The sequence below is a fragment of the Podarcis muralis genome, chromosome 5 (genome assembly GCF_964188315.1).
Source record: "Podarcis muralis chromosome 5, rPodMur119.hap1.1, whole genome shotgun sequence".
Taxonomy (NCBI): Eukaryota; Metazoa; Chordata; class Lepidosauria; order Squamata; family Lacertidae; genus Podarcis; species Podarcis muralis.
In genome coordinates, this window is record NC_135659.1 from 97,950,697 (window position 1) to 97,978,105 (window position 27,409).

The window sequence follows — 27,409 nt, forward strand, 5'->3', positions numbered from 1 at the left end:
GAGCTGCATAAAGAGCATGAAATCCACTCTCGACTCTGAGTATATTTCACATGTGCAGGCACCATTGGGAACGCACTGCAAATTGTGCATAAACAGCCGTGTCTCCACCTGCCACACACCCCACATCACACATGGGGGAAGAAGCTTTGGGATCCAGGGTAGGCCTCATCAAGGCTATGGCCAGGAGGCTCCCAGCCCTGGGTTAAGACTTTTGGGGGTGGGTGGATAGGTGATTTTGGCTGAATAAGGTCAATGGAAGGAGACTAGCCTCTCTTCCCACTCTGTGCATTTTCTTTTGCCTCCTTCAGCCCCAATGAAAGTATATCGAGTATATCTGAAGGAGCGTCTCCACCCCCATCGTTCAGCCCGGACACTGAGGTCCAGCGCTGAGGGCCTTCTGGAGGTTCCCTCACTGTGAGAAGCCAAGTTACAGGGAACCAGGCACAGGGCCTTCTCGGTAGTGGCACCTGCCCTGTGGAACACCCTCCCACCAGATGTCAAGGAAATAAATGACTATCTGACTTTTAGAAAGATATCTGAAGACTTCCGGCGAGGCAGCATGGCGGCAGCAGCAGAAGAAAAGAGCTCCTGAAGCCAGCCAGAGTAAAAGGCTCTGGTGACCGATTCCCGGACCCCCCAGAACTGCTGCTGCCAGCACTGCCAACGGAGAGGAATTGGGGGTGCCCGGGCATCTATCAAAGGAGCCAAAACACCCCCCCACGACCTTGATTGAGCCGGAAAGGCACCCGACCCCCCCCCCCAACAGCCGAGAGGAGCTCCAAAACCCGGAGGACAGTGGAACTAACGCAAAGAGGGAGAAAGAAAGGGAGAGAGAGGAAGAAGAAGAAAGAAAGAAAAAGGAGCCCCAAATTTACCGTTGCTGCCCCCATCTCTGCCGACGGGAAAGCAGAGGAGAGGTAGGTGAGCACGGTGAAGGCAAAATAGGCTTCGGGGAGGAAGGAAAAAAAAAACAAAAACGCACGTGGCTGAGCCCTACCGGGAGCTCCAGCGGCAAGGAGAACACAGAGAAGCTGCATAACAAAGGAGACCACAGAAAAGAAAAAACAACCTCCCCCCCCCTTTTTTTTAACACCCCCTTTTTTTAACCCTTTCCTCCCCCTCCCTCCCTCCCTTTAAAGAAAATATATATATACATCTTTCTTATCCCTCCCCCCCATATACCTACTTTTACCACTTTTCTTTTTAAAAGAGGGGCCACTGCTGCTGCAGCCACCCTTTATTTGAATCTTTACTTTTATTTCTATCTTTTCTACTCACTATTTAAAGACACACTTTTCCACACACACATCCTCAATTTAAACCTCATTTTATTTCCACCTCAAACCCCCCTCTTAAGATTTAAAATGGCAGTACCCAGAAAACAGCCCTGAACCATCACAGGCCATTTCCTGGGACTGCCACTCCGCCCCAGACTTTCCACTCTCTTTTACCTACCCTCTTTTACCTATACTTTACTCATTTAAAAAAAAATAAAAATAAAAAGCTTTATTTAAAGACACCCCCCCCCTTTTTTTTACCTTTAATTCTCATTTTTATCTTTTACCCGTACATTTTTGGTTGCTTTTCTGCAGACGGAGAGTGGTGGCGGTGGTTGGGGGGACATATTATTATTATTATTTTTTAAAAGACAGAGCAGAGCCATACAATTATTCTTCTTTTCTTTCTCTTTTTAAAGCTCTTGTTCGCCTGCTCCTGAGGGGGGAATCTTTCGCCCCCAGCTACGACCACCACTCTCTTTTAAAACAAAAATTTCCTCCATATACCCATTTGGAGAACAAAAAATAACTGCATGGTTTTGTTTGATTTGTTTTTCTTAAGAATAATATTTCCCCCTGGTTATTGTTGTTATTTTTTGCTTGTGGGAAAGTAATTAAAAATGGAGGAAAATTAAACATATACCCTCTAATCTCTTGCATCTCTACCTGCTAACCCCCTTCCCTTTATATGAACTGTCTGTCCATTAGTCTACCCATCTCTGCTTACCTGCCCCCCCCCCCGCCTCGGCGGCACCGCTGAGGCATCTACAGAAGCCCTAGAGAAGTTCTTAAAACACAGGCTAGAAGTGACACAAATGACCACCTAATCGAAACGCTCTGTAAAAGCCACCAGCCAACAAAGCCTGATCAGCTCAGCAACCCAACAATACCCAGGAATCACCACTGCCACAACTCCTAACCACCACACGCCCAACCCCAAGAGGACGCCAAGCCAACCTCAAACCAAAACCATCAGGGAGACCGAGATGACACCAACCAGGGAGATGGCAAACAATGCTAAGATGGTAGCTCCCCTTCAAGATGATGACCACCCAATAACGAAACGAGATCTGAGGGAAATGGAAGCACGATTAGAAGAAGCACTGAAGGCCACAATGGCTCCCATGCAGGTACTAATCAACAATCTAACCTCCAAAGTGGAAGCTCTAGAGAACAAGAACCAAATGCAAGAAAGAATAATAGAACAATACCGGGAGGAGAACGCACGTGTGAACAAGAAACTGGACGAACTGGTAAACCAAATGGAAGCAGAACACAACGAGATGAAAATTAAGCAAGCCGACCTTGAAGACCGCAATAGACGTTGTAACATCCGCTTCCGCAACTTTCCTGAAAAAACAGAGGAGAAAAGCCCAGCAGACCTAATTATACGCTGGCTGAAAAACACAATCCCAAGCCTGAAACTTGAGGCAGAGGACTTGGAGAGGGCTCACAGAGCCCTAAAACCTATGCCAAAACCCAGCGCCCCCCCGAGAGACATCATTGTATGTTTCACACGCTACCGAAAGAAGGAAGAAATATGGCACCAACTCAGAAACTCAAGCAACCTTCGATATGGAGAAACCCCCATTCTGGCCTTACAGGACCTATCTCAGGATACCCTAAACCGGAGGAAAAGCCTGCGCCCATGCACCCAGCGTCTCCAACAAGCAGGGATCAAATACCGATGGGGCTTCCCCTTCCGCCTCATTGTAACAACGAACACAACACAACACATGGCTACCAACATACCTGAGGCCCTGCAACTACTAAAGAACCTTGAACTCGACCTCCCGCCGGAATGGAAACCGACAAACCCACCAAGCGACAGCCCCAACCACGAGGAAACAACAGCAAACAACTGGACAATGGTACAGAAGAAAAAGATACAACAGAAGCGGCGCAACAACGCAAACCAATACAGGCAAGCATCATGCTCAGAACCGTCCCGCCGGCCATACGACACAAGAAACCAGACCAAGATCAACCAAACCAACTCATCGCAGATGGACAACCCTACAACAACAACAACCCCGGCTGAAAGAAGCAACCAGGAAAAAACCACAAACTGAAGGACTGGTGATTCCCCCCCCCTTTTTTCCCCTCCCCCCCCAAAACATAGATTTAGTTAACACCATCAACACCCCCCCCAGCCCCGCACCCCCACAGAAATCCCCACCCCAACACCAGTCCAGACGACCTCAACCACATTCCCCATCACCCACACCTTCAACATCCTCATACTCCATACTAAGGAAAAACAACTCCAACCTTAATAACACAACCCACAATCAGGCTAAAATCTGATACCCAACCAGCACTATGGTGGCACCAGAGCGTACCAGCACCCACATCCCCACCCCAACACACCAACAATGTTGCTCATAATACTGGCAACACTGCTTACAAACCTTATACCTGACAGCGACGTTACAAAGTCACTTCACACTGTCTCGCTGATCACCCCCTATCGCAGACAACAGGGGGGACGGCCTGTCCTTGAACACGGCCTTCCACACCAGCTGAGACCTAGGACCAACTGGCTAAATGCCAGATGGCCCAAAATACCCCAAACAAACACCTATATGACTACATATAGGAAACTCCCTACAACTTACCCCCTACTCTTTAACCCAAATCTCACTCTAATCCTACTAGCCCCCCACCCACCACACCCTAGGTCAGCGCAACCCCACTGGTTCTTTAAACAACACGAAGAGAGAGACACAAGACAACCCGAACGGGTTGGCAGGGAATCGCCCCACATAATAGATAAACAAAATGGCTAACCTAAAAGCAATTACATTAAACGTGAGGGGGCTGGGAAACCCCATCAAAAGAAAACGCATCACCTCATACATAAACACCATGAAACCACACATCACCTTCCTACAAGAAATACACAATCCACCCAAAGGCAGCAAACTCCTGAGCGACCCCCGCTTTAGTCAACAGTGGGTCGCACGAGGCTCAGGGAAAGCCCGTGGTGTAGCCATAATACTCAGTAGGGACCTGAACTTCACTGCCACAACAGTCCTCAAGGACAAAAAAGGCAGATTCATTTTCGCTAAAGGGACACTAGATGGCAAAATCAAACTGACAATCGGCTCCATATATGCCCCAAACACGAAACAACTAGAATTCTTCCAGAAAACACTAAACAAATTCCTCTCCTTCTCTGAAGGGGAAGCAATCCTAGGAGGGGACCTCAATCTAAATATGAAAGGTATATCCCTGAAAGATATCCACCCCACAACCCCATGGGCAACCTTCCTCCGAAGGAAACCCCCAACAACCAGGAACTCTTACAAGTTACTAAAAATGCTAAAAAACAGGGGTCTCTATGACATTTGGGGTGAGCAAAACCCGGGAGACATCAGCCATACATTCCAATCGGGACGCCATGATACAGTGTCCAGACTGGACAGCATTCTACTCACACAGGGTCTGATTCCCTCAGTAGAATCAACAAACATAGGTAACATTAAAATCACAGATCACGCCCCAGTAGAAGTCACTGTTAAAATAGGAGAAGGAACACAAACCACCCCATCCTGGTCCTTCAGTCCCATCCTAACTACAAACAAACAAATTAGAGAGAGTCTCACAAAAACCCTCCAAAACTACTTCAAAGAAAACGATGTAAACAATACAACAACCCCCCTCCTATGGGACGCAATGAAAGCGGTCACCAGAGGAGCTTGCATAAAAGAGAAAACATTCCTTAAAAAACAAACCTCCTCAAAAATTAGCAAAATAGAACAAGACATCACAGCCCTCTCATCACGCTACAAACAAACAGGATCTAAAAAACTCCTCAAACTTATAGAACAGAAAAGGAGAGAACTAGACTCCTTAGAAATCAACAAAACAATGATCAACATTCTATACTCTAAACAACGTTTCTATGAATATGGAGGGAAAAACTCCAGATTACTAGCAAATAGATGTAGGAAAAAAGCACTCAAAACAAGAATACACTGCATCACCAAAAAAGACGGCAACATAACATTCTCCCCCAAAGAAATAATTTCAGAATTTGCAGAATTTTACTCCAACCTATACACCTCCCATAACCCACCAGAGAGGGAAATCAAAAAATTTCTAGCAGGACTGACCATGCCTACCCTAACTGATGAGGAACAGGAATTCATGGATAGCCCTATCACCCCAGAGGAAATAGATGCGGTCCTCAAAAACTTGAAACCACACAAAGCCCCAGGCCCAGACGGCTTCACAGCAGAATTCTATAAGAAATTCAAAGAACCCTTGATGCCCTACATGACCCGCCTATTCAACGACATCATAAAAGGAGGCCCCATCCCCAAAACCTGGACCCACTCCAAAATAGTCTCCATCCCAAAACCACTAAAAGACAGCCTCAAAGTAGAATCATACCGCCCAATCTCATTAATAAACCAAGACTACAAGATATTCACATCAATCTTGGCCAACCGCCTAAAAATCTTCCTACACAAGTTAATAGCCCCAGACCAGACTGGCTTTGTCCCTGGCCGCAATATAACAGACCCCATCAGGAAACTACTGAACCTGATCGAACACAGCAAGGCAACCAAACTCCCATTGACAATTATGTCCCTAGACATACTCAAAGCCTTTGATTGCTTGGAGTGGAAATACATATTAGCAGTACTAACTAACATGAAATTTGGCCCCAACTTCCTACAAATCCTCAAACAAATATACTCCCAAGCCTCAGCAAAATGCAGAACTAACAATATGGATTCTAACACTATAGCTATCCAAAGAGGCACGAAACAAGGATGCCCACTGTCTCCCTTCTTATTTATCCTGGCTCTGGAACCCCTAGCAATCCGCATCCGAGCAGCCGCAGACATCAAGGGAGTGGAAATAAAAGGCAGGACCTATAAATTAGGGCTCTTTGCAGATGACCTAATGGTCACAACACCAGACCCCATAAGCACAGCAACCTCCCTAATCAGAGAACTCAACGCATTTGCAATGGTGTCGGGCCTACAGGTAAATTTCACAAAGTCAGAAGCTATGTGCTTCAACACCCCTCCTCACACCCAAAAAGAACTCACGAAGGTCACCAAAATAAAACTTTGCCACACCAAGTTCAGATACCTAGGGGTACAAATAACCAGAAACCTCAATAAATTATACCTCCACAACTACAAGCCCCTGTGGCGACAAATTAACAAAGACCTAAAGAGATGGAATAACATGAATTTCACTCTCTCAGACAAAATAGCCATGATCAAAATGATCACACTCCCAAAACTAACCTACCTATTCCAAACCCTCCCAATCTGGATCCCCTCAACCCAACTTCACAGTTGGCAGAGAAAACTACACTCTTTCATCTTCTCACATAAAAAACCAAGAATAAGCCCCAAATACCTGCACCTCCCCACCTCAGAAGGAGGATGGGGAATCCCCAACATAGAAGCATATTACAACGCCAACCAAATACGCCATATAATCCCATATATACTAGAAGATGAGACAAAACAATGGGTACACCTAGAGAGGGACACAATTGAAAACACCTGCACCACAACATACCCACTCCTCCCAAACAAACTAAAGAAAATTCCCACAACACTTAACAGGTACACACAGACCATGCTCAAAGCATGGAAAACACAAATAGGCAAACTATCCCCAACCCCATCCCCACTAATCCCCCTGGCACACCACCCATTATTCCACCATGCAGCACAAAACCTCAAGATAAAAACCTGGCGAACCAAAGGCTTGTATCGCCTAATAGACTTTTATAAAAATAACAAACCCTTGTCAACACAAGAAATACAAGACAAACTAGAAGACACCCAAATGCCCTGGTTAACACAACACCAACTACATGCCCTCTTAAACAACCCAACAGTAAAATCAGCAGCAACTAGGCCCCTGACAACCTTCGAAAACCTCCTCCTAACAACAAAGGGAAACGGTAAAGGGATGGTATCCGCAATATACAAAATACTACTCCAAAATCTCGCAAATCCCCTAGACGCAATCAAAAATCAATGGGAGAATGACATAGGCTATGAGATAAACCCCACTCAATGGACCAGAATGTGGTCTAAACCCCCCTTTAAATCCATATCAACGAAAAGAAAAGAACTCACACTGAAACTCACCTACAGGTGGTACCTAACACCAAGGAAACTAGCGCTAATACACCCAGGAACCTCACCAAAATGCTGGAGAGGGTGCACCTCCACAGGCACATACTTCCACATGTGGTGGGAGTGTCCCAAAATCCAACTATTCTGGACAACAGCCATACAAGAAATTTGTAAAATAACTAAGCAAGTAATAGACACCACCCCAGAATTGGCCCTACTAAACATCTTCCAAGACAACAATGCCCATTTACACCACAAAGAACTCATAACCCACCTGCTCTCAGCAGCCAGAAACACCATAACCAGACACTGGAGAGACCTGTCAGGAGTAAGCATGGACCAATGGTATCAAATAGTATGGGAAACAGCCCTACTAGAAAAATTAACTAATAAACTGAAACTGACACGGGGACAAACAGAAGAAGATGCCTTCACCCCGGTATGGCTCCCCTTTATCACACACACAGCCCAACAGGACAATGACAATAATCCACCAACAGCATACAAATCAATATGGCTAACCTGATCCAAAACACCCACCCACCTCACTCACACACGAAAACAAAGATCACCACAGCCAATCACAAGCAAACAATCACACCCTAGGCCAACCCCAACCTCTCTCACCACCAAAGGAACACAAGTGAACAACACAAGCACGCTGACACCAAACTCTACATACATTAAACATAATAGAAACACCGCCACCCAATCCCACCCTTATCCATCTTCCCTCTCTCCACCCCCTTTCTCTTTTCTCTCCTTTTTTTATTTTTATTTTTATTTTCTTCTCCCCCTAATGCCTCAACAAATGAAACGGATTTGTAAAAATGTTACATGGGGAAAAATATATATGAGGCACTACACTTCTGTAAAACAAGAAAATCCTTAATAAAATATTAAAAAAAAAAAAAAAAAAAAAAAAGATATCTGAAGGCAGCCCTGTTTAGGGATGTTTTTAATGTTTGATGCATTACTATATTTTAATATTTTGTTGGAAGCCGCCCAGAGTGGCTGGGGAAACCCAACCAGATGGGAGGGGTATAAATAATAAATTATTGTTGTTATTATATTATTATTTCTCAGGGTTCCCTGGAAAGATGGAATGACTTGACTGCCAAGCCAGTTGACATCTCCAGCACGATCTTGTCTTACATGTGGGTTTGGTTCCAAATGTTCTGCATATACACTGAAACTGCATATATCCAAACCTTTGAAGCTGCTGCCCCATTGGCTAGCGGGTAACGTGTGGGGAGAAAAAAACCCCATAATCCCAGTGCCTGTGGCTTATTATTATTAACAAGAATAATGTTATGCAAATAAGTATACCAAGTTTTCTCATGCCATTTGCATATCACAACAATAGCATAATAAATGTGGCCGGGGGGGGAATCTGCATGTTTCATTATTAGTGGTCAATGTATAAGTTCTTGGTTCATGAATTAGTTCAATTAGGAAGAAGAAGAAGGAGAAGAAAAAGGGGGGAAGAGGGGGAGGAGGGAATGGCGAGTGGGGTGGGGTCGTTATGCTTCTATTATTCTATTTAGTGTCAGCGTTACTTGTACGGGTTCTCTAATAATTATTATTATTATTATTATTATTATTATTATTATTATTATTTATACCCTGCCCATCTAGCTGGGCTTCCCCAGCCACTCTGGGCGGCTTCCAACAAAATATTAAAATACAGTAGTCCATCGAACATTAAAAGCTTCCCTAAAGAGGGCTGCCTTCAGATGTCTTCTAAAAGTCTGGTAGTTGTTTTTCTCTTTGACATTTGGTGGGAGGGGATTCCACAGGGCGGGTGCCACTACCGAGAAGGCCCTCTGCCTGGTTCCCTGGTTCCCTATTCACTTGTTGTATTTCCTTGGTGATGAGAGAGGTTGAGGTAGCCTCTCTTTGGTTGTCTTTGGTTGGCTGCAGTGAGAATTGTTTTTGTGTGTGAGCAGGGTGTGAGTATGTATTTTTGAATCAGGTTAGCCAGATTGATTTGTATGCTGTTGGCGGATTCTTGTTGCTGTCTTGTTGGGCTGTGTATGTGATAAAGGGGAGCCATACTGGGGTGAAGGCATCTTCTTCTATTTGTCCCCACGTCAGTTGGTTGGTTAGTTTTTCTAATAGGCTGTTTCCCAGACTATTTGGTACCATTGGTCCATGCTTACTCCTGACAGGTCTCTCCAGTGTCTGGCTATGATGTTTCTGGCTGCTGAGAGTAGATGGGTTATGAGCTCTTTGTGGTGTGAGTGGGCATTATTGTCTTGGAAGATGTTTGCAGGGGCTGCCCTTGAGACTGACCCAGAAACTCCAGCGGGTGCAGAATGCTACTCCTTATGGGGTCCTTGCCATGGGATCACATTCACCCGGTGCTATATCAGCTGCACTGGCTCCCGGTGGAGTACAGGATCAGGTTTAAGGTGCTGGTTTTAACTTTTAAAGCCCTAAACTGCCTATGACCCTCATACCTACGGGATCGCCTCTCCTGGTATGCCCCACAGAGGAACTTACGGTCTTCAAACAAAAACATCTTGGAGGTCCCAGGCCACAGAGAGGTTAGGCTGGCTTCAACCAGAGCCAGGGCTTTTTCAGCTGTGGCCCCGATCTGGTGGAACACTCTTTCACAAGAGACTAGAGCCCTGCGAGACTTGACATCTTTCCGCAAGGCCTGCAAGACTGAGCTGTTCCACCAGGCCTTTGGCCAGGGCACAGCCTGACTCCCTCCTTTGGCAATCTTCACAGAACTCTAGCCCAATGGTTGCCATTAATTTGATTTGAATTTTATAATGAAATGATTTTAGAATGTTGTATTATTTTATTATTGTTAGCCGCCCTGAGCCCGGCTTCGGCTGGGGAGGGCGGGATATAAATAAATTATTATTATTATTATTATTATTATTATTATTATTATTATTATTATTTGGTCTAAAATGCCCAACCCAAGCCTTTAGGATAGGGAAGCCTGTGCCTTTAATTAGGGGCGACCCTCCACCACTTTAAGGTTCTCCAACTCTTCTGCTCCACATGGGGCAACCCCATCCTTACCCAGTTGCCTCCATTTCCACTCTGATCTGCTTCCTCCGCTTCTCATCGATGGGGTAGGAGAAGAAGACGGCCATGGAGGAGAGCAGCAGGGCAATGGGAACAGGCGCCATGAGAATTTGCAGCGTCAGGATAACCTGGGGGTTATGTGTGCAGTCCGTGGCTCTGTAACCTGCAAAACTGGAAATGATGGCTTTTTTAAAAAAAAATAGATTATTTATTTATATGCCACTTTTTCCTCCAAGGAGCGTGGTTCCCCTCCTCCTCATTTATCCTCACAACAACAACCCTGTGAGGAAGGTTAAACTGGTGACTGGCCCAAGGTCACCCAGTGAGAGCTCCATGGCTGAGTGGGGGATTTGAACCCTGGTCTCCCAGGTTAGAGTCCAGCACTCTAACCACTGCACCATGAGGGCTCTTAAGCCAGCCCTGCCTCTAGGTCATGGGTAGGCAAACTAAGGCCTGGGGGCCGGATCTGGCCCAATCCGGCCCGCGGATGGTCGGGGAATCAGCGTGTTTTTACATGAGTAGAATGTGTCCTTTTATTTAAAATGCATCTCTGGGTTATTTGTAAAAGGTAAAGGGACCCCTGACAATTAATTCCAGTCGCGAACGACTCTGGGGTTGCGGCGCTCATCTCGTTTTACTGGCCGAGGGAGCCGGCGTTTGTCCGCAGTTTTTCCTGGTCATGTGGCCAGCATGGCGAACCAGAGCAGCGCACAGAAACACCGTTTACCTTCCCGCTGGAGCGGTACCTATTTATTTACTTGCACTGCCGTGCTTTCAAACTGCTAGGTTGGCAGGAGCAGGGACCGAGTGAGGGGAGCTCACCCCGTCGCAGGGATTCGAACCGCCAAACTTCTGATCGGCAAGCCCAAGAGGATCAGTGGTTTAACCCACAGCGCCAGCCGCGTCCCAAATTCTAAGCTTTAAAGGTAAAGGGACCCCTGACCATTAGGTCCAGTTGTGGCCGACTCTGGGGTTGCGGCGCTCATCTCGCTTTATTGGCCAAGGGAGCCAGCGTACAGCTTCCGGGTCATGTGGCCAGCATGACTAAGCCGCTTCTGGCGAACCAGAGCAGCGCACGGAGCGGTACCTATTTATCTACTTGCACTTTGACATGCTTTCAAATTGCTAGGTTGGCAGGAGCAGGGACCGAGCAACGGGAACTCACCCCGTCGTGGGGATTCGAACCGCTGACCTTCTGACTGGCAAGCCCAAGCTGCACAGTGGTTTAACCCACAGCGCCACCCGCGGGGAATAGTAATTCGTCCATTCCCCCCTCCCCGTCCAAAAAACATAGTCTGGCCCCCACAAGGTCTGAGGGACAGTGGACCGGCCCCCTGCTGAAAAAGTTTGCTGACCCCTGCTCTAGGTCATTCTCCCATCCCAGGAAGTGAAAGGGATTTTGGGACAGCGTTTGTGACTTAGGAGCAACAAGGCTGGAACGAGGAGGCTTACTGCAAACTCATGGTGGAAATCCCAAGGGAGAGGCCGGCGGCGAGCTTGTTGAAGAAAACGTAGAACGAGTAGAAGAAAGCTTCCAGGTTGAGGCAGGTGGGGTTCTGCAGCTTGAAATCGTCCACTGCGTCTGGAAGCATGGACCTGTGGAACAGGAGGAGATCAAGTCAAGCGGTTTGCACCTGCAAGACAGTCATCACAGCATCAAGCAACAATTCACCTGTGAATGAGCATATCTAAGGTTGCTTCAAGACAACTTCCCTATTAAGCATAAATCTCAATGTTTTAAGGGACACGGGTGGCGCTGTGGGTTAAACCACAGAGCCTAGGACTTGCAGATCAAAAGGTCGGCGGTTCGAATCCCCGTGACAGGGTGAGCTCCCGTTGCTCGGTCCCTCTCCTGCCAACCTAGCAGTTTGAAAGCACGTCAAAGTGCAAGTAGATAAATAGGTACCCCTCCGGCGGGAAGGGAAACAGTGTTTCTGTGCGCTGCTCTGGTTCGCCAGAAGCAGCTTAGTCATGCTGGTCACAAGACCCGGAAGCTGTCTGTGGACAAACGCCGGCTCCCTCAGCCTATAGAGCGAGATGAGTGTGCAACCCCAGATTTGGTCACGACTGGACCAAATGGTCAGGGGTCCCTTTACCTTTACCTTTAATGTTTGATATCCAGTAATAAAAGTTTCCCCCATATCCTCTCACAGAGGTTTTTAGTAACAGATACTGTACACACAAGTGAAAAGATAAAAAAACAACAACAGCCAGTCCCTTTTCAGCTCTGAAAAACCAGTGCATCCATTAGTTCCTTAAATAATAATTTTGGATTCTTTCTACTTACCATCTGTTATTTTCCCAGTTTCCCCCGTTATGCTTTTATAAATGATGTATGGGATTATTTGTGTTGTGTGGAATTCTCTAAGTGAAAAGGATGGCAGATCATTAGGTTCTTTAGTACTATGCCCTGCTGTGAAATTATTATGGGAAGATTATATACGTCATTATAATAATATTAGCTTTACTGGCTGGAGAAGCTGCGTTTTTTGGTCCCAGCTCCTGCCAACCTAGCAGTTCAAAAGCACGTCAAAGTGCAAGTAGATAAATAGGTACCACTCCGGCAGGAAGGTCAACGGTGTTTCCGTGCGCTGCTCTGGTTCGCCAGAAGTGGCTTAGTCCTGCTGGACACATGACCCGGAAGCTGTACGCCGGCTCCCTCGGCCAATAATGCGAGATGAGCACCGCAACCCCAGAGTCGGCCACGACTGGACCTAATGCTCAGGGGTCCCTTTACCTTTACCTTACTCAATGTTTTTGCACAAAGTCTGCAGGGAGGTTGTCTGTCGAGCATTCGTTCCGATTCCTTCGCAAGGAATCCGTGTCAAGCAAGTGTGGTTACCGCCATCGTTTTCCTTATTTCAGAAAGTCCACCAGCAAAATAGCAACTGTCGGTGCAAAAGGGACAAAGCCCAGGGACTCAAACTTCCCAGGCACTCGGGGACTTTGCTAAGCTACATTTGCCACGGACCTTGCAAAAGCTGCTGCCAGTCCCAGTGGACAAAATTAGCCCGAAATCGTGATACTAGATGTCCCCAAAGGTTCTCACAACCCTCAAGTTGGGGGCACGATTTGCCCTGGGAGTGGTAAGGGTACTAGAGGAACAACGTGGGCTCTTAGGAGCTTTGCTGGAGCTAATAATTTGCTTTGACCCACTGGAAGGGCCTTGATCATCTAGAGAAAATAACTGGGTGCACTCTTCCCACCTTGGATCAAATCTACACTTCCAGGTGCCATAAGAAAGCTGCAGAGATAGCGCAGGATAGTGCGCACCCCGGAAACGATCTCTTTGAGCTTCTGCCTTCTGGAAGAAGGTACAGGATTATAAAGACTAGGACTAGCCGCCTGAGAAAGTTTCTATCCAAATGCGATTTTGGTTTTAAACGCAGTGTAAGGCAGTCTCTGTGGGAGTAAAGTAATGGTAAAGGGACACCTGACCATTAGGTCCAGTCGTGACCGACTCTGGGGTTGCGGCGCTCATCTCGCTTTACTGGCCAAGGGAGCCAGCGTACAGCTTCCGGGTCATGTGGCCAGCATGACTAAGCCGCTTCTGGCGAACCAGAGCAGTGCACAGAAATGCTGTTTACCTTCCTGCCGGAGCGGTACCTATTTATCTACTTGCACTTTGACGTGCTTTCAAACTGCTAGGTTGGTAGGAGCAGGGACCAAGCAACGGGAGCTCACCCCATCGCGGGAATTCGAACTGCCAACCTTCTGATCAGCAAGTCCTAGCCTCTGTGGTTTAACCCACAGCGCCACCCACATATTGTATTTAATTAGGGGGTATCTGAGTTTTTAGGGGGTTAACCAGGCTGGGATAGCTGGGATAGCAGGCTTATTGGTTTTTGAATGTCTGGTGTAGATTTCTTCAATTTTGTTGTTCTGCATGGGACAATGACAATAAAGATTATCATATCGTATCATATCGTATTATCATATCGAAAGACAGATGAGATTGAGGAGCAAGGCCGGCTCATCCATTAGCCTCAGTGAGGCAGTCGCCTCAGGCAGAAGGCTGGAGGAAGCTGGGAGGGAAGGCAAATCTGGTTCACGAGGAGCACGCCACTTGCCACCTTCTGTGCCAGCTGCCTGCTGCCACCTCCAGCCTCCCATTTTCTCTCCCACTGCTTTCAGAATATTGGGAATTCCCTGGGCCATCTGCAGCCACCTCATTTTGTTTTGCCTCAAGCGGCAAAATCTCTTGGGCTGGTTGTGTCAAGGGGCAAGTAGGAATTAGAACAGAAAACTCCAAATGGAAAAACTTGCCAAAGCAAACACAGTGGCAGACCCTGTTATAGATCTCTCTCGTGCTTGTTTTTCTCACATTCATATGTGTAGCACTGCACTTTATGAACCAAGTGCCTCTGAGAGTTCCCGGAGTGCCAAAATGCTGGAAAGCATAGCTTTCAGGAAGCTTCCGTCCGGATGCGGTACGCCCTCCCCAGACGAGCCCGCTATTGTTCGGGACTTCCCTTCCGCTCACCATGGCAACAAGTAGAGGACGGCGAGGCTGCTTCCTGCCAGGGCGACCATGAAGACGTAGACCAGGAAGTTGTGGGTCACGACCGTGATAACAATGAGAGACGGGATGATCAGCTGCAGCAGACAAGGTGAGCAGGAGGAGGAGAGGGAAGAAAAAGAGGGAAAAGAGACACCTCATCGACAACTAGTAGCCAGGGTGGCTACCTGATCTACCTATGCTGTCAGAGATGGGATCCACCTGAATGCCAGTTGTGGGAAATCACAAGTGGGGAGAGCTGCTCTTGCACTCAGGTCCTGCTTGTGGGATTCCTATTGGGGGTCTTGTCACAGAAGCATGCCAGTCCGCAATCACACAGTTCAAAAGATGGGGTGAACTCTTTATTAGCAAAAATTCGACATCCACAGGCTTGGTGGGATGTCAGGCCTAATGAGCACAGCAGCTCGTTCCTGCTGGTCTTCCTCCATCAGTTGGCAAGACGGAAAGCCCTCACTTCCTCACATCCATCAACCGTATTTTTCGCTCTATAGGACACACTTTTTCCCCTCCAAAAATTAAGGGGAAATGTGTGTGTGTCCTATAGAGCAAAGCCAGAACAGGGAGACAGAGCGCTGCGCAGTGCTCTGTCTCACTGTTCTAGCTTGGGGATGGCTGCGCAAAGCCTCTGCAGGGCAGTGGGATGAAGGCACCCCACTGCTCTGCGGAGGCTTGAAAGGCTGCGCTCCGGGGGCTTCAGGCAGCTATCCGCAAGCCTTCGGAGCGCAGCAGGAGTTCCACAGCCTGATCTACAGCTTTACTTGTAGGTCTCATTTGTTACTCCCCTGGAATTTGGCATATACCGGTATATTTTTCCAACCTGTCTCTGATGGTTTTCTATAGCCAGTTGGCTCTTAACAATATATTAGGCGATATAGAGTGTTTAAGGCTCACCTCTGCAGTCACAGTGCAGCCTTGGACCAATATCTCTCTTTTGGAAATGCGTAATCTCACTGACTCACACTATCAAAGCGCATCATAGATGTGTCAGGTGCTTTTCGCTGACATAGTACTTTTAAGTACTTAGCACTTTTAATCTGCATGGTAGAAAAAATTCAGAGATGCTGCAATCCTGCTCTCTCCTGGCACAATGCCTGGTGGAGAAAAGGGCATCATCCAAGGTTTTTTTCTCCACATCACAGGTTTGTTACAGTACTGGAAAATTTATTTGACTTGTTAGTCACTTATAGAAAAGTGTAAAATGTGGAGGGGGGGCGAGTCTCTAAGCAACTTTTAAAAAGAGAGCATAAAGTATATAATAAAAACAGATAATAAACTTCAGGAAAACAATTATGAAACTTATGAAACAGACCCAGAAACAGCAGAAAACTTCAGCAGCAGGAAACATTTTATCAACAAACAACAGAACAGTTGGCTTAATCCAGGGGTAGGCAACCTAAGGCCCAGGGGCCGGATCCGGCCCAATCGCCTTCTCAGTCTGGCCCGCAGATGGTCGGGGAATCAGCGTGTTTTTACATGAGCAAAATGTGTGCTTTTATTTAAAATGCATTTCTGGGTTATTTGTGGGGCATAAGAATTCGTTCATCCCCCCCCCAAAAAAAATGGTCTGAGGGACAGTGGACCGGCCCCCTGCTGAAAAAGGTTGCTGACCCCTGACTTAATCTGTCCAGTGCCTTCTCGGTGGTGGCACCCGCCCTGTGGAACGCTGTCCCACCAGATGTCAAAGAGAAGAACAACTACCAGACTTTTAGAAGACATCTGAAGGCAGCCCTGTTTAGGGAAGCTTTTAATGTTTGATGCATTACTGTATTTTAATACTTTGTTGAAAGCCGCCCAGAGTGGCTGGAGAAACCCAGCCAGAAGGGCAGGGTATAAATAAATTATTATTATTATTATTATTATTATTATTATTATTATTATTATTATTAAAGATGTCAATGATGGAGCCAGGCAGGCTTCCCTGGGGAGACCATGCCATGAGCAGGAAGCCATGGCTGAAACGGCCCCTTTTCCTTGTCGCCACCCTCTGCAATTGCAACTGAAAAAGGCAAAATGCAGACAAGTCATCAAGAACAGGTCTTGTGAAGGACGCTCACCGAAAGGCCTATGAAGACAGCCAACTTCTTCCCAAACCTTACCAGGAACCACTGCCACACAGGGATGGAGAGGCAGGCGACCACCTGGAGACAGAGAGGGGAGAGGAAACTCATCACCCGGTATGACCCAGAGCTCTTTGGCACAACAAAAAAGGAATGGCAAGACAAACTGTTAGAGCATATTGAACTGGCTAGATTAACAGAGGCAATTAGAGATCCCACTAGACAAGAACTTCAAAAAGCATGGGGGAAATGCAGAGAATACTTCACAAAACAGTGCCCTAAAATACATACCCGGACTTGTCTCGATTAATGTCTGCAGGAGAATTTGTGGATATTTAAGTTATAATTAGAAAAATCTTAATAATTATTCAGCTTATAAGAAGTAAATAAGGAGGCCAGGTACAGGATAAAGGAAGTCTTTTATTTGGTTGTTTGTATTGTTGTATGTTTGGCTTATTGTATGTTATGTTCTTGTTTAATGAGGGTGGATTTCTGTATTGGGTGGGGGGTTTATGTTACATTGTAAATAATTTTTTAAATAAAAATTAAGAAAATTCAGAAATTCAGAGCTCTTTGGCACAAGGCTGTATTTATCTTACTTGGACAGTCTTATTAGGCTTTCTAAGAAAGATTAAGTGCAGCAGCTGAATGAGCAACCCACCTCAGGGCTCCGTCTGGCGACCTGTTCCTTGAGCATCCTTCCTGATTTGCTCCCACAAAGCTCAGGCAGAAGTCAGACTTACGGACAATTCCAGACTGTCTGTGATGGCCTGGGATTTGGATTTGGATGCTGAACCTGAGGGATCCCAGCCTGCACAGGATTCCCCGCCTCCAGAACCAGCTGAGCCGGGGCTGGGGCATGAGCCTGAAGGGTCCTCACCTGTGCTGGGTCCTCAGGTGCAGGCACCAGCTGAGTCTGCTCTGGCTCCAGAGGTGATGGAGGACCCATTGCCTGCAGGTGCTCCACTCTCAGCCCCGTCAGGGGAAGCGGTGGTTGCCTCTGGGTCCGGTAACCCTCCAGCCTCTCCTGAGCTGCAGAGGCTCAGGGCAGAGAGGCGAGTCACCTGAGGATCGGGGCCGCCCTATGCCTCGAGGCAAATAAAAGCTGGCCAGCCCCAGTCCCAAGGTGCAGCAGCAACATTGTCGGTTGCTAGTTCCTGCCTGAATCCTGTCCTGCTTTTCTGCCTGAGCTCCTGACCTGCCCTGGCTCCCTGCTTGAAAGCCTGTTTCTGACTTCACCTGACTCCCTGCCCTGCACCCAGCTTCAGCTACTACGGACTGTCTCCACGTTGCATCTTTGACCCCGGACAGGACTTGGACCTCGCCTCTCGGGTAACCCATGGGACCAGCACACTGTCCCTATTTTGGGGTCGTATCCAGCCATATCCCAGCAAATTCAAGCTGTGCAAGGAAAGCTGGTTTGGAGCTTTTGCACAGCAAACCTGCTTCTCCCACAAAATATGAATTTGTTTTGCAGTAAGGAAAGTGTTATGTACTGAGTTGAATAGGATCCTAAATGCAGCAGTCTGATTGGTCCTAGAACAATAGGATCCAAAATGCAGCAGTCTGGTTGGTCCTAGAACAATAGGATTCAGAATGCAGCAGTCTGATTGGTCCTAGAACAATGCAGCAGTACGATTGGTCTGCAGGAGCCACCCAATCCAGCTCCAGATGGAAGTGAATCCACAACCTGATTGGCCTACAGGAGAATTCCGGAATTAGCCAATCACGTGCAGCCCATTGTGTAAATAATGTATATAAAGCAGATATTTTGTGGGAACTTTCATTCCTCCTCACCACTATGAGCTGAATAAAGAGCATGAAATGCACTCTTGACGCTGAGTATATTTCAGGAGGTGATGGGGAAATGTCCTGGAACATAGGAGCCAATTCCTAGGTGCTGAGGGGGGTTTTGCCCCCCCCCATAAAATATTTGAGGGGCCTCCTCCACCTCTCCCCCCTCAGCTGATCGGCATTGCCATTCAAATAGTGTGTGTGTACCACATCATGTGATCAATTATGCAGGGCGGGGCTTACCTGCCCTCTCCCCAATATTTTATTCAAGTTGGCACCCCAGTTCTGGAAAGTGTGGGACGACACTCGCTTGATGCAACATCCCCCAGTGTCCCCCACAAAGAAGTCAGGATAGATATTCATTAAATAAAACGTAAAAGGACCCCTAACCATCAGGTCCAGTCGTGGCCGACTCTGGGGTTGCGGCACTCATCTCGCTTTATTGGTCGAGGGAGCCAGTGTACAGCTTCCGGGTCATGTGGCCAGCATGACTAAGCCGCTTCTGGCGAACCAGAGCAGCGCATGGAAATGCCGTTTACCTTCCCGCCGGAGTGGTACCTATTTATCTACTTGCACTTTGACGTGCTTTCGAAGTGCTAGGTTGGCAGGAGCAGGGACCGAGCAACGGGAGCTCACCCCATCGCAGAGATTCGAACCGGCGACCTTCTGATTGGCAAGTCCTAGGCTCTGTGGTTTAACCCACAGCGCCACCCGTGTCCCATATATAAAATCTATATATGTCCCATATATAAAATCTATATGAAATATAGATTTGATATGCAGTTGAAAACATTTATATTAGGAGCCACAGAGGGGATGGGCGGAGGTCTCCAGATTCAGAGAAATCTCTCTATAGTGGTACCTCAGTTGTGGAATGTAACCCGTTCTGGAAGACCATTTGACTTCTGAAACATTCAACAACCATGGCGCAAAGGGTAGTATGCAAAGTCAATGCAGAAAATGGAAAAAAAACCGCAGCCGTTCGACTTCCGAGGTGCGTTCGAAAACATAAGCATTTACTTCCGCTTTTTCGGCATTCAAAAACCAAAATGTTCGGTTTCCAAGACACTCGAAAACCAAGGTACCACTGTATATGGAAATGTATTTGGTTTTGTTATAAATTTATATTTGAAAAATCAAATAAAAACGATTTTAAAAAAAGGTCGGGCAATACGTACCAACATGATGAGCACCAGATGCTGGAAGCTCCCAGGCAGTCCAGCTGCATGAGTGCAGAAGAAGGCAAAGATTCCCTGGGCCAGCTGTGGGTGGAAACAGAACAGCCTCAGCGAGCATTCGGGCGCTGAACGGGCGAGTGTGGCATGCCACTCCCTGCTAAACCATTGCTTCCATTTTTATCCTCAGTGACCATCAAGGAGGCTGTTTTCAGAATGAAAATCAGTGGTGGCGAAACACCACCTTGCCAGGTTCTTTTGGTCAAGCCACACTCACCTGCCCTTACCTGGGGCAGGTAGAGATACACCTGGGTTGAAAGTGCGTTTTGCTCATGCTGCCAATCAGTGAACAGGGTCGGAAGGAGCAAAGGACTTTCCCATCCCTTGCTATGGACCCCGTTAACTGGAGATGCCAGGGACCAAATCTTCAGTAAGCCAAGCAGGTGCTCTACAGCAGTGTTCCCCAACCTTGGGCCTCCAGCTGTTTTTGGACTACAATTCCCATCATTCTTGACCACTGGTCTTGCTAGCGAGGGATGATGGGAGTTGTAGTCCAAAAACAGCTGGAGGCCCAAGGTTGGGGAACATTGCTCTACGGGACCACCTCTCCTGGTCTGCCCTGCAGAGGACCTTAAGGTCCATAGTTTAGAGGTCCCGGGCCCTATGAAAGTTAGATTATCCTCCACCAGGGACAGGGCCTTCTCAGTGGTGACTCCGGCCTGGTGGAATGCTCTGTCCCATGACACCAGGGCCCCGCAGGATTTAACCTCCTTCCGCAGGGCCCGTAAAACAGAGCTATTCTGCCTGGCTTTCAATTTGAACTTAGCCTGATCTTTTATTCCCCTTCCTTCCCTCCCTCTCCCCTTTTTATGAAGATTACCTGCTCTGGGATCCCACAGCTAATTCTCCCCTGGTCTCCTCGCTGGCCCAAAATGGACTAATTTAGCCAGCTAGCCCTGGTGATCATCTAATGTTTATTTGATGGATTTCCCCCTAAATTGATTTTTGAACTCTGAATTTATCATTATTCACGTTTTATACTGTATTTTAGGCTGTTTTTTGTTGCATCAATTAAGTGTTTTAAATTTGTTGTTAGCCGCCCTGAGCCCGGTTTTCTGAACAGGAAAGGGTGGGGTATAAATAAAAATTTATTATTTATTATTATTACTGCTGAGCTATGACCCGTCCGGCAAATTCAGTGTAGTGCTGAGCAATTGTGTCCCGCTTCCGCCCCAGGAAAGCCTTGTACCAGCTGTTACCCAGCCATGGTAGGGCCTGCTGTTACCTGGAAGGCCAGTGATGCCAACAAGAAACCTGCAAGGAGCCGGGTGTAGGAGCTGTGGCTTAGGACGGCCCGCAGACTGGCAAAAAACGGGAGTCTGGTCTTCCCCAAAGGGGTGTATCGTCCTGGCATAAAAGAAAAAAGAAAGAAAGAGGGAAGAAAGGAACAGTAACATGGATTTATTTCTGCTATTTCTGAATTGCCTTTCTGTACCAGAATGCCCAAGGCAAACGTATGATGTAATAGAAGGGGAGCAGGTTAGCATTAACTTCCTTTAAACTTTCCTTCGGCAAACCAAGTTGATGGACTATGCCGAAACGGCAAAATTAACTGGGAAGCTCAGAAACCAAGAGGGCAAGAACTTTTTTTAAAAAAAATGGGAAAAATTTATAATTTACCGTACTTACAAGACCATTGTAAGCTGGTTCAAACATTAGCGGGATTTTAACAACACTTGTGATGTAGTGGAAAGAATGGATAATTTGGAAGGACAAAATTTTGGACATATTGATGTTGTTGTTGTTTAGTCATTTAGTCGTGTCCGACTCATTGTGACCCCCTGGACCAGAGCACGCCAAGCACCCCTGTCCTCCACTGCCTCCCGCAGTTTGGTCAAACTCATGCTGGACTGCAAGAAGATCAAACCTATCCATTCTTAAGGAAATCAGCCCTAAGTGCTCCCTGGAAGGACAGATCCTGAAGCTGAGGCTCCAAGACTTTGGCCACCTCATGAGAAGAGAAGACTCCCTGGAAAAGACCCCCATGTTGAGAAAGATGGAGGGCACAAAGAGAAGGGGACGACAGAGGACGAGATGGTGGGACAGTGTTTTTGAAGCTAACAGCATGAGTTTGACCAAACTGCGGGAGACAGTGGAAGACAGGAGTGCCTGGCATGCTCTGGTCCAGGGGGTCACGAAGAGTTGGGCACAACTAAACGACTAAACAACAACAACAACGCATTTCTTTGTTCACAGGGTGTTTCCAGACAAGATCTTAATATTGCAAGCAGGCAATTCAGAAGATGCAAATGGGAGATTGGCAACACACTGGGTGTGTTTTAACTTTTTCAGAAGGGAAGATGGGTTTTGTTTTGGACTTTGCAAAGAATCTTGCATGCATAAGCCGCAGCCATCCCACGATAAGCATCTCTCTAGATGTACCCTGGATCTTGTGACCAGGCCCAGGGCTGAACCTTCAAGAAAAGCCAAAGTGAGCACCAAATATATGAAATAGTTATACGTTTACCTGGCTGCTCTTTCACTCCCAAGAAGAGGACCAAACAGGAAAGGAAATAAAGAGAGCCAAGGACCAGGGAGGCGACAACATACGCCGTGCGCTGAAAGGGAAACAGAGAAAACCATTTACTGGCCGTGTGCAAAATCACAACCAGTCAAAATCTGAACTATTTACGAACTCCACAAAACTAGAAGTAGTGTCCCGGTTTTCAAACTTTACCTTGGTCTAAGAATAGTTTCGGTTTAAGAACGGACTTCGGGAGCAGATTAAGTTCGTAAACCAAGGTACCACTTTATATTGAATAAGTATTAGCCTTCCTTCCCTCACGCTAGTAAGTGATGTAGCAGAGCAGATTCCCCTCAATATAGCGGAAGCTACCGTATTTTTCGCCCTATAGGACGCACTTTTCCCCCTCCAAAAATGAAGGGGAAATGTGTGTGCATCCTATGGAGCGAATGCAGGCTTTCGCTGAAGCCTGGAGAGCGAGAGGGGTCAGTGCGCACCGACCCCTCTCACGTTTCAGGCTTCAGGAAGCTATCCGCAAGCCTTCGGAGCCTGGCGGGAACTCCCGCTGGGCTCCGCAGGCTTGTGGACAGCTGCCTGCAGCCCGAAGTCCGGGGAGCGCAGCGCTGCGCACCCCAGGCTTCGGGCAGCTGTCCGCAAGCCTTCGGAGCCCGGTGGGAGTTCCCGCCAGGCTCCGAAGGCTTGCGGATAGCAGCCCTCCGTCTCGCTGTTCTAGCTTCGGGATAGCTGCGCAAAGCCTCCGCAGGGTGGCAGGGTGAAGGCACCCCGCCGCTCTGCGGAGGCTTGAAAGGCTGTCTCCGAAGCTGCGCTCCAAAGGCTTCAGGGATCTTTGAGGTTGGGGGTGGGGAAAAGCAGCGCTTCCCACCACCACCAGCCCCACAAGCTCGGGGGGCAACGGCAAGGCTGCAGCCTTTGCGCTGTTCCCTGACCTGCTCTTGAACGCACCTTGTTTTTGAGGGGGGGAACAAGAAAAAAAATTTTCCCCCTGTTCTCCCCTTCCTATGGTCCTGTGCGTCCTATAAAGCGAAAAATACGGTAGTTTGCAGGTTCGTTTGAATCTCTTCGTTAAGTTTATTCCCTTTTGATCCCGCTTAAAAGAATAAAGACACAAGAGTCTTTCTGAGCAAAGTAACAAAAGATTTATTCACATTTCTGTTCGCAATATGATTCCCGGAAGGCAGGCTTTTCTTAATAGTTACACAAGAATCTGCGAGTTCATCTCATAGGGAGACTGAACTCATGTGCTGCTGGCTGAGAGCCAACAGACAGCAAAATTACATTAAGGCAACAAAATGGCGGCAGGAGAACAGTATGGCAGCAAAAGAACAGCAACACAAGACAGTATGGAGAAGACAGACGAACTGAAAACATGGCTTCATGATGTGGCTCTTTTGTGGAGCCAGCCAGAGCCATGCTCATCTCCCAGGTCACATGCAGGGAGAGGAAGCTAAGAGGAAGTTACACTGACTGGATGTTTCCCTGCCTGTGCCCACTCTAGGAAATAAGGAATGCTGCATTTGACTGCACCAATGGATTACATCCCACAAGTGGCTGGGGAAACCCAGCCAGATGGGCGGGGTATAAATAATGAATTACTACTACTACTACTACTACTACTACTACTACTACTACTCCTGCCAACCTAGCAGTTCGAAAGCACGTCAAAGTGCAAGTAGATAAATAGGTACCACTTGCAACCCGAGTGTCCACTAAGGTAGTAAAAGGTAAAGGGATCCCTGACCATTAGGTCCAGTCGTGGCCGACTCTGGGGTTGCTGGATGACCAAGCAGTAAAGTAAACAGAGTTTCCATGTGCTACTCTGGTTCGCCAGAAGCGGCTTAGTCATGCTGGCCACATGACCCGGAAGCTGGACGCCGGCTCCCTCGACCAATAAAGCGAGATGAGCGCCGCAACCCCAGAGTCGGCCATGACTGGACCTATTGGTCAGGGGTCCCTTTACCTTTTACTACTACAGTGGACACTCGGGTTGCGAACTTGATCCGTGTGGGAAGCATGTTTGCAACCCACAGCGTTCGCAACCCGCAGCACCGCGTGTGTGCACACGCAAGTTGCAATTTGGCACTTCCGGGTTTTGGTGTGTCTGTAACCCGAAAAAACGCAACCTGAAGCGTCTGTAACCCGAGGTATGACTGTACTACTATTATTAATGGAGCTAATCTGAATAGGGATGGCAGTATGGGGAAATGGAGCCTCCTCAAGGAAGGTTATGCTTGCTAGAACCCTGAACAGGAGCAGCTCTGTTAGGCTGGGGCATGCTGCAACATTTTGTTGCAGCTCTTGCTTGTTCCATGCGGCTCCCAATCCCATTTCAGCTCCCATATGGCTGGTTGCCTACAGTCACCAAGGGCCAGCCCAACTCTTACCGCATTCTCCAGCACATCCGGGAGCAGAGAGGTGTCGTTTTCTGCCAGGGTGCCATTCGCCACGTCGCACCTCTTCCTCATGCTGGCATGGTGACTCCCGACAATTTGCCCCTGGGTACCCGACCCCACCAGGGTGCTCAGCATCTCCACTCCCATCCCTGCCGAAAGCCGTGGAAAAGTGGGAGAGGCGTGAGCGGAAAGGAGTCGCAGCACAGCTCTAAACCAGAGGGGGCGGCCCCCAAGGCTCTTCTATCCAGCCCTCTGGACTCCGCCCAGGCCACAACCCCTTCCCCTAGGCCAGACCCCTCACCATCCCCATCTCACACCCTCCTTGAGTGATATTTGCCTGGCCAGAAGGTGCCTGGATGGAGATCAGAGTGGCGCTTGCAGATGTTTCTACAACTCTGGATTTTGCATGGCTGGAACCTAGCCTATGGTTACCAGACGTCCCCGTTTCCCAGGGACAGTCACCAGATTTACAAATCTGTCCCTGACAAAATCCGTCCCTGGAATGTCCCCGGATTTCATTTAAAGTCCCCGGATTTATATTTTAAGTGTTGTAGATTTATTATGAGGGAATGAAGTCTTAAGTCTTAAGTTAACCATATTTGCACATCAGTTTCTAATGTTGTGAGTGCCCTCTATTTCAGAGCCTTCTACTCTGCAGCCTCCTATAGTTGTTTTAACTGCAAATCTTTTAGTTCTTATGCTCTTACAGTACTTTTAACTGCGTGTTTTTGTTTGTTTTTAGTTCTTAACTGTTTTAATTATCAGTTTTTATCCATCCATTATCTGTGTTTATTCTTGTATTTTATTCAGATGTTTTATCCTATGCTTGTTTCTTTGTCCTTATTCCTTGGAGGTTTCTAAGCAGAGTTTGGATGGGCATCTGTCATCGATGCTTTAGCTGAGATTCCTACATGGCAGGGGGCTGGACTAGATGACCCTCATGTCCCTTCCCACCCTAGGTTTCTATGATTCTATGAAATACCCTTACACAGAAAAGTTCCCTCTCCGTAAAATCCCCATTAATTAATCAGTGTAATCTCCACCTTGTTAACTGTCACACCAGCCTCAGGCAACGACACCAGGGCAGGACAAATGAACTGATGGGGTAGCTGAGCCGGTAAACCGTGAGACTCTTAATCTCAGGGTTGGGTGTTTGAGTCCCACGCTGGGCAAAAGATCCCTACATTACAGAGGGTTGAGCTAGACTGAGCAGGGGTAGGCAAACTAAGGCCCGGGGACCGGATCCGGCACAATCACCTTCTAAATCTGGCCTGCGGACGGTCCGGGAATCAGCATGTTTTTACAGGAGTAGAATGTGTCCTTTTATTTAATATGCATCTCGGGGTTATTTGTGTGGCATAGGAATTCGTTCATTATTATTTTTCAAAATATAGTCCGGCCCCCAATAAGGTCTGAGGGACAGTGGACTGGCCCCCTGCTGAAAAAGTTTGCTGACCCCTGTCTCTCTCATGGGTAGGCAAACTAAGGCCCAGGGTCCAGATCCGGCCCAGTAGCCTTCTAAATCTGGCCTGTGGACGGCCCGGGAATCAGCATGTTTTTACATGAGTAGAATGTGTCCTTTTATTTAAAATGCATCTCTGGGTTATTTGTGGGGCATAGGAATTCGTTCATTCCCCCCCCCAAAAAAAAAATATAGTCCGGCCCTCAACAAGGTCTGAGGGACAGTGGACCGGCCCCCTGCTGAAAAAGTTTGCTGACCCCTGGGCTAGAGTGTACTTGGCCCTTCCAACTCTGATACTATTATTTTTTCCAGACTAGGAAATCCCTGTAGAGCAGGCACCCCCAAACTCGCCCCTCCAGATGTTTTGGGACTACAGTTTCCATCATCCCTGACCACTGGTCCTGTTAGCTAGGGATGATGGGAGTTGTAGTCCCAAAACATCTGGAGGGCCGAGTTTGGGGGTGCCTGCTGTAGAGATTCACCATCTCAGAAAACAAGGAAGGCAGGAGCTGCATTTCCAGATCAATGGTGATCTCTGCCAAGGGACTTACTGTAGGCGGTCGCAGAGTCACGGTCCATCTGACTCCCTCCCAGGAACATGGTCAGCGAGGAATAAGGGACGTGGTAGCACTAAAAGGAGGTAAAGGTAAAGGGGGGAATCTGTCAGGGTGGAAATAATAATAATAATAATAATAATAATAATAATAATAATAATAATAATTTATTATTTATACCCCGCCCATCTGGCTGGGTTTCCCCAGCCACTCTGGGCAGCTTCCAACAAAACACTAAAATACAATAACCTATTAAACATTAAAAGCTTCCCTAAACAGGGCTGCCTTCAGATGTCTTCTGAAAGTCTGGTAGTTGTTGTTCTCTCTGACATCTGGTGGGAGGGCGTTCCACAGGGCGGGCGCCACCACCGAGAAGGCCCTCTGCCTGGTTCCCTGTAACTTGGCTTCTCGCAGTGAGGGAACCACCAGAAGGCCCTCAGCGCTGGACCTCAGCGTCTGCGCATAACGATGG

At 47.5% G+C, this 27,409-nt stretch overlaps 1 protein-coding gene across 5 annotated transcripts in view; it reads right to left on the reverse strand.

Moving 5' to 3' along the window:
• The window catches only part of LOC114599811 (sodium-dependent lysophosphatidylcholine symporter 1-like), a 54,277-nt gene that overhangs the window by 931 nt on the left and 25,937 nt on the right, over nt 1-27,409 (reverse strand). For 4 of the 5 annotated variants that reach the window (XM_077929432.1, XM_028735546.2, XM_028735545.2 and 1 more), the window contains 9 exons: nt 26,935-27,013; nt 24,913-25,070; nt 22,514-22,604; nt 21,272-21,393; nt 19,990-20,073; nt 17,015-17,098; nt 14,925-15,037; nt 11,894-12,037; nt 10,436-10,612 (listed from right to left, as the gene is read on the reverse strand). In XM_077929432.1, the coding sequence (XP_077785558.1) occupies nt 10,436-10,612; nt 11,894-12,037; nt 14,925-15,037; nt 17,015-17,098; nt 19,990-20,073; nt 21,272-21,393; nt 22,514-22,604; nt 24,913-25,070; nt 26,935-27,013 (1,052 nt within the window). The remainder of the gene's footprint in view (nt 1-10,435; nt 10,613-11,893; nt 12,038-14,924; nt 15,038-17,014; nt 17,099-19,989; nt 20,074-21,271; nt 21,394-22,513; nt 22,605-24,912; nt 25,071-26,934; nt 27,014-27,409) is intronic. The other variant, XM_077929431.1, reaches the window with a different exon arrangement.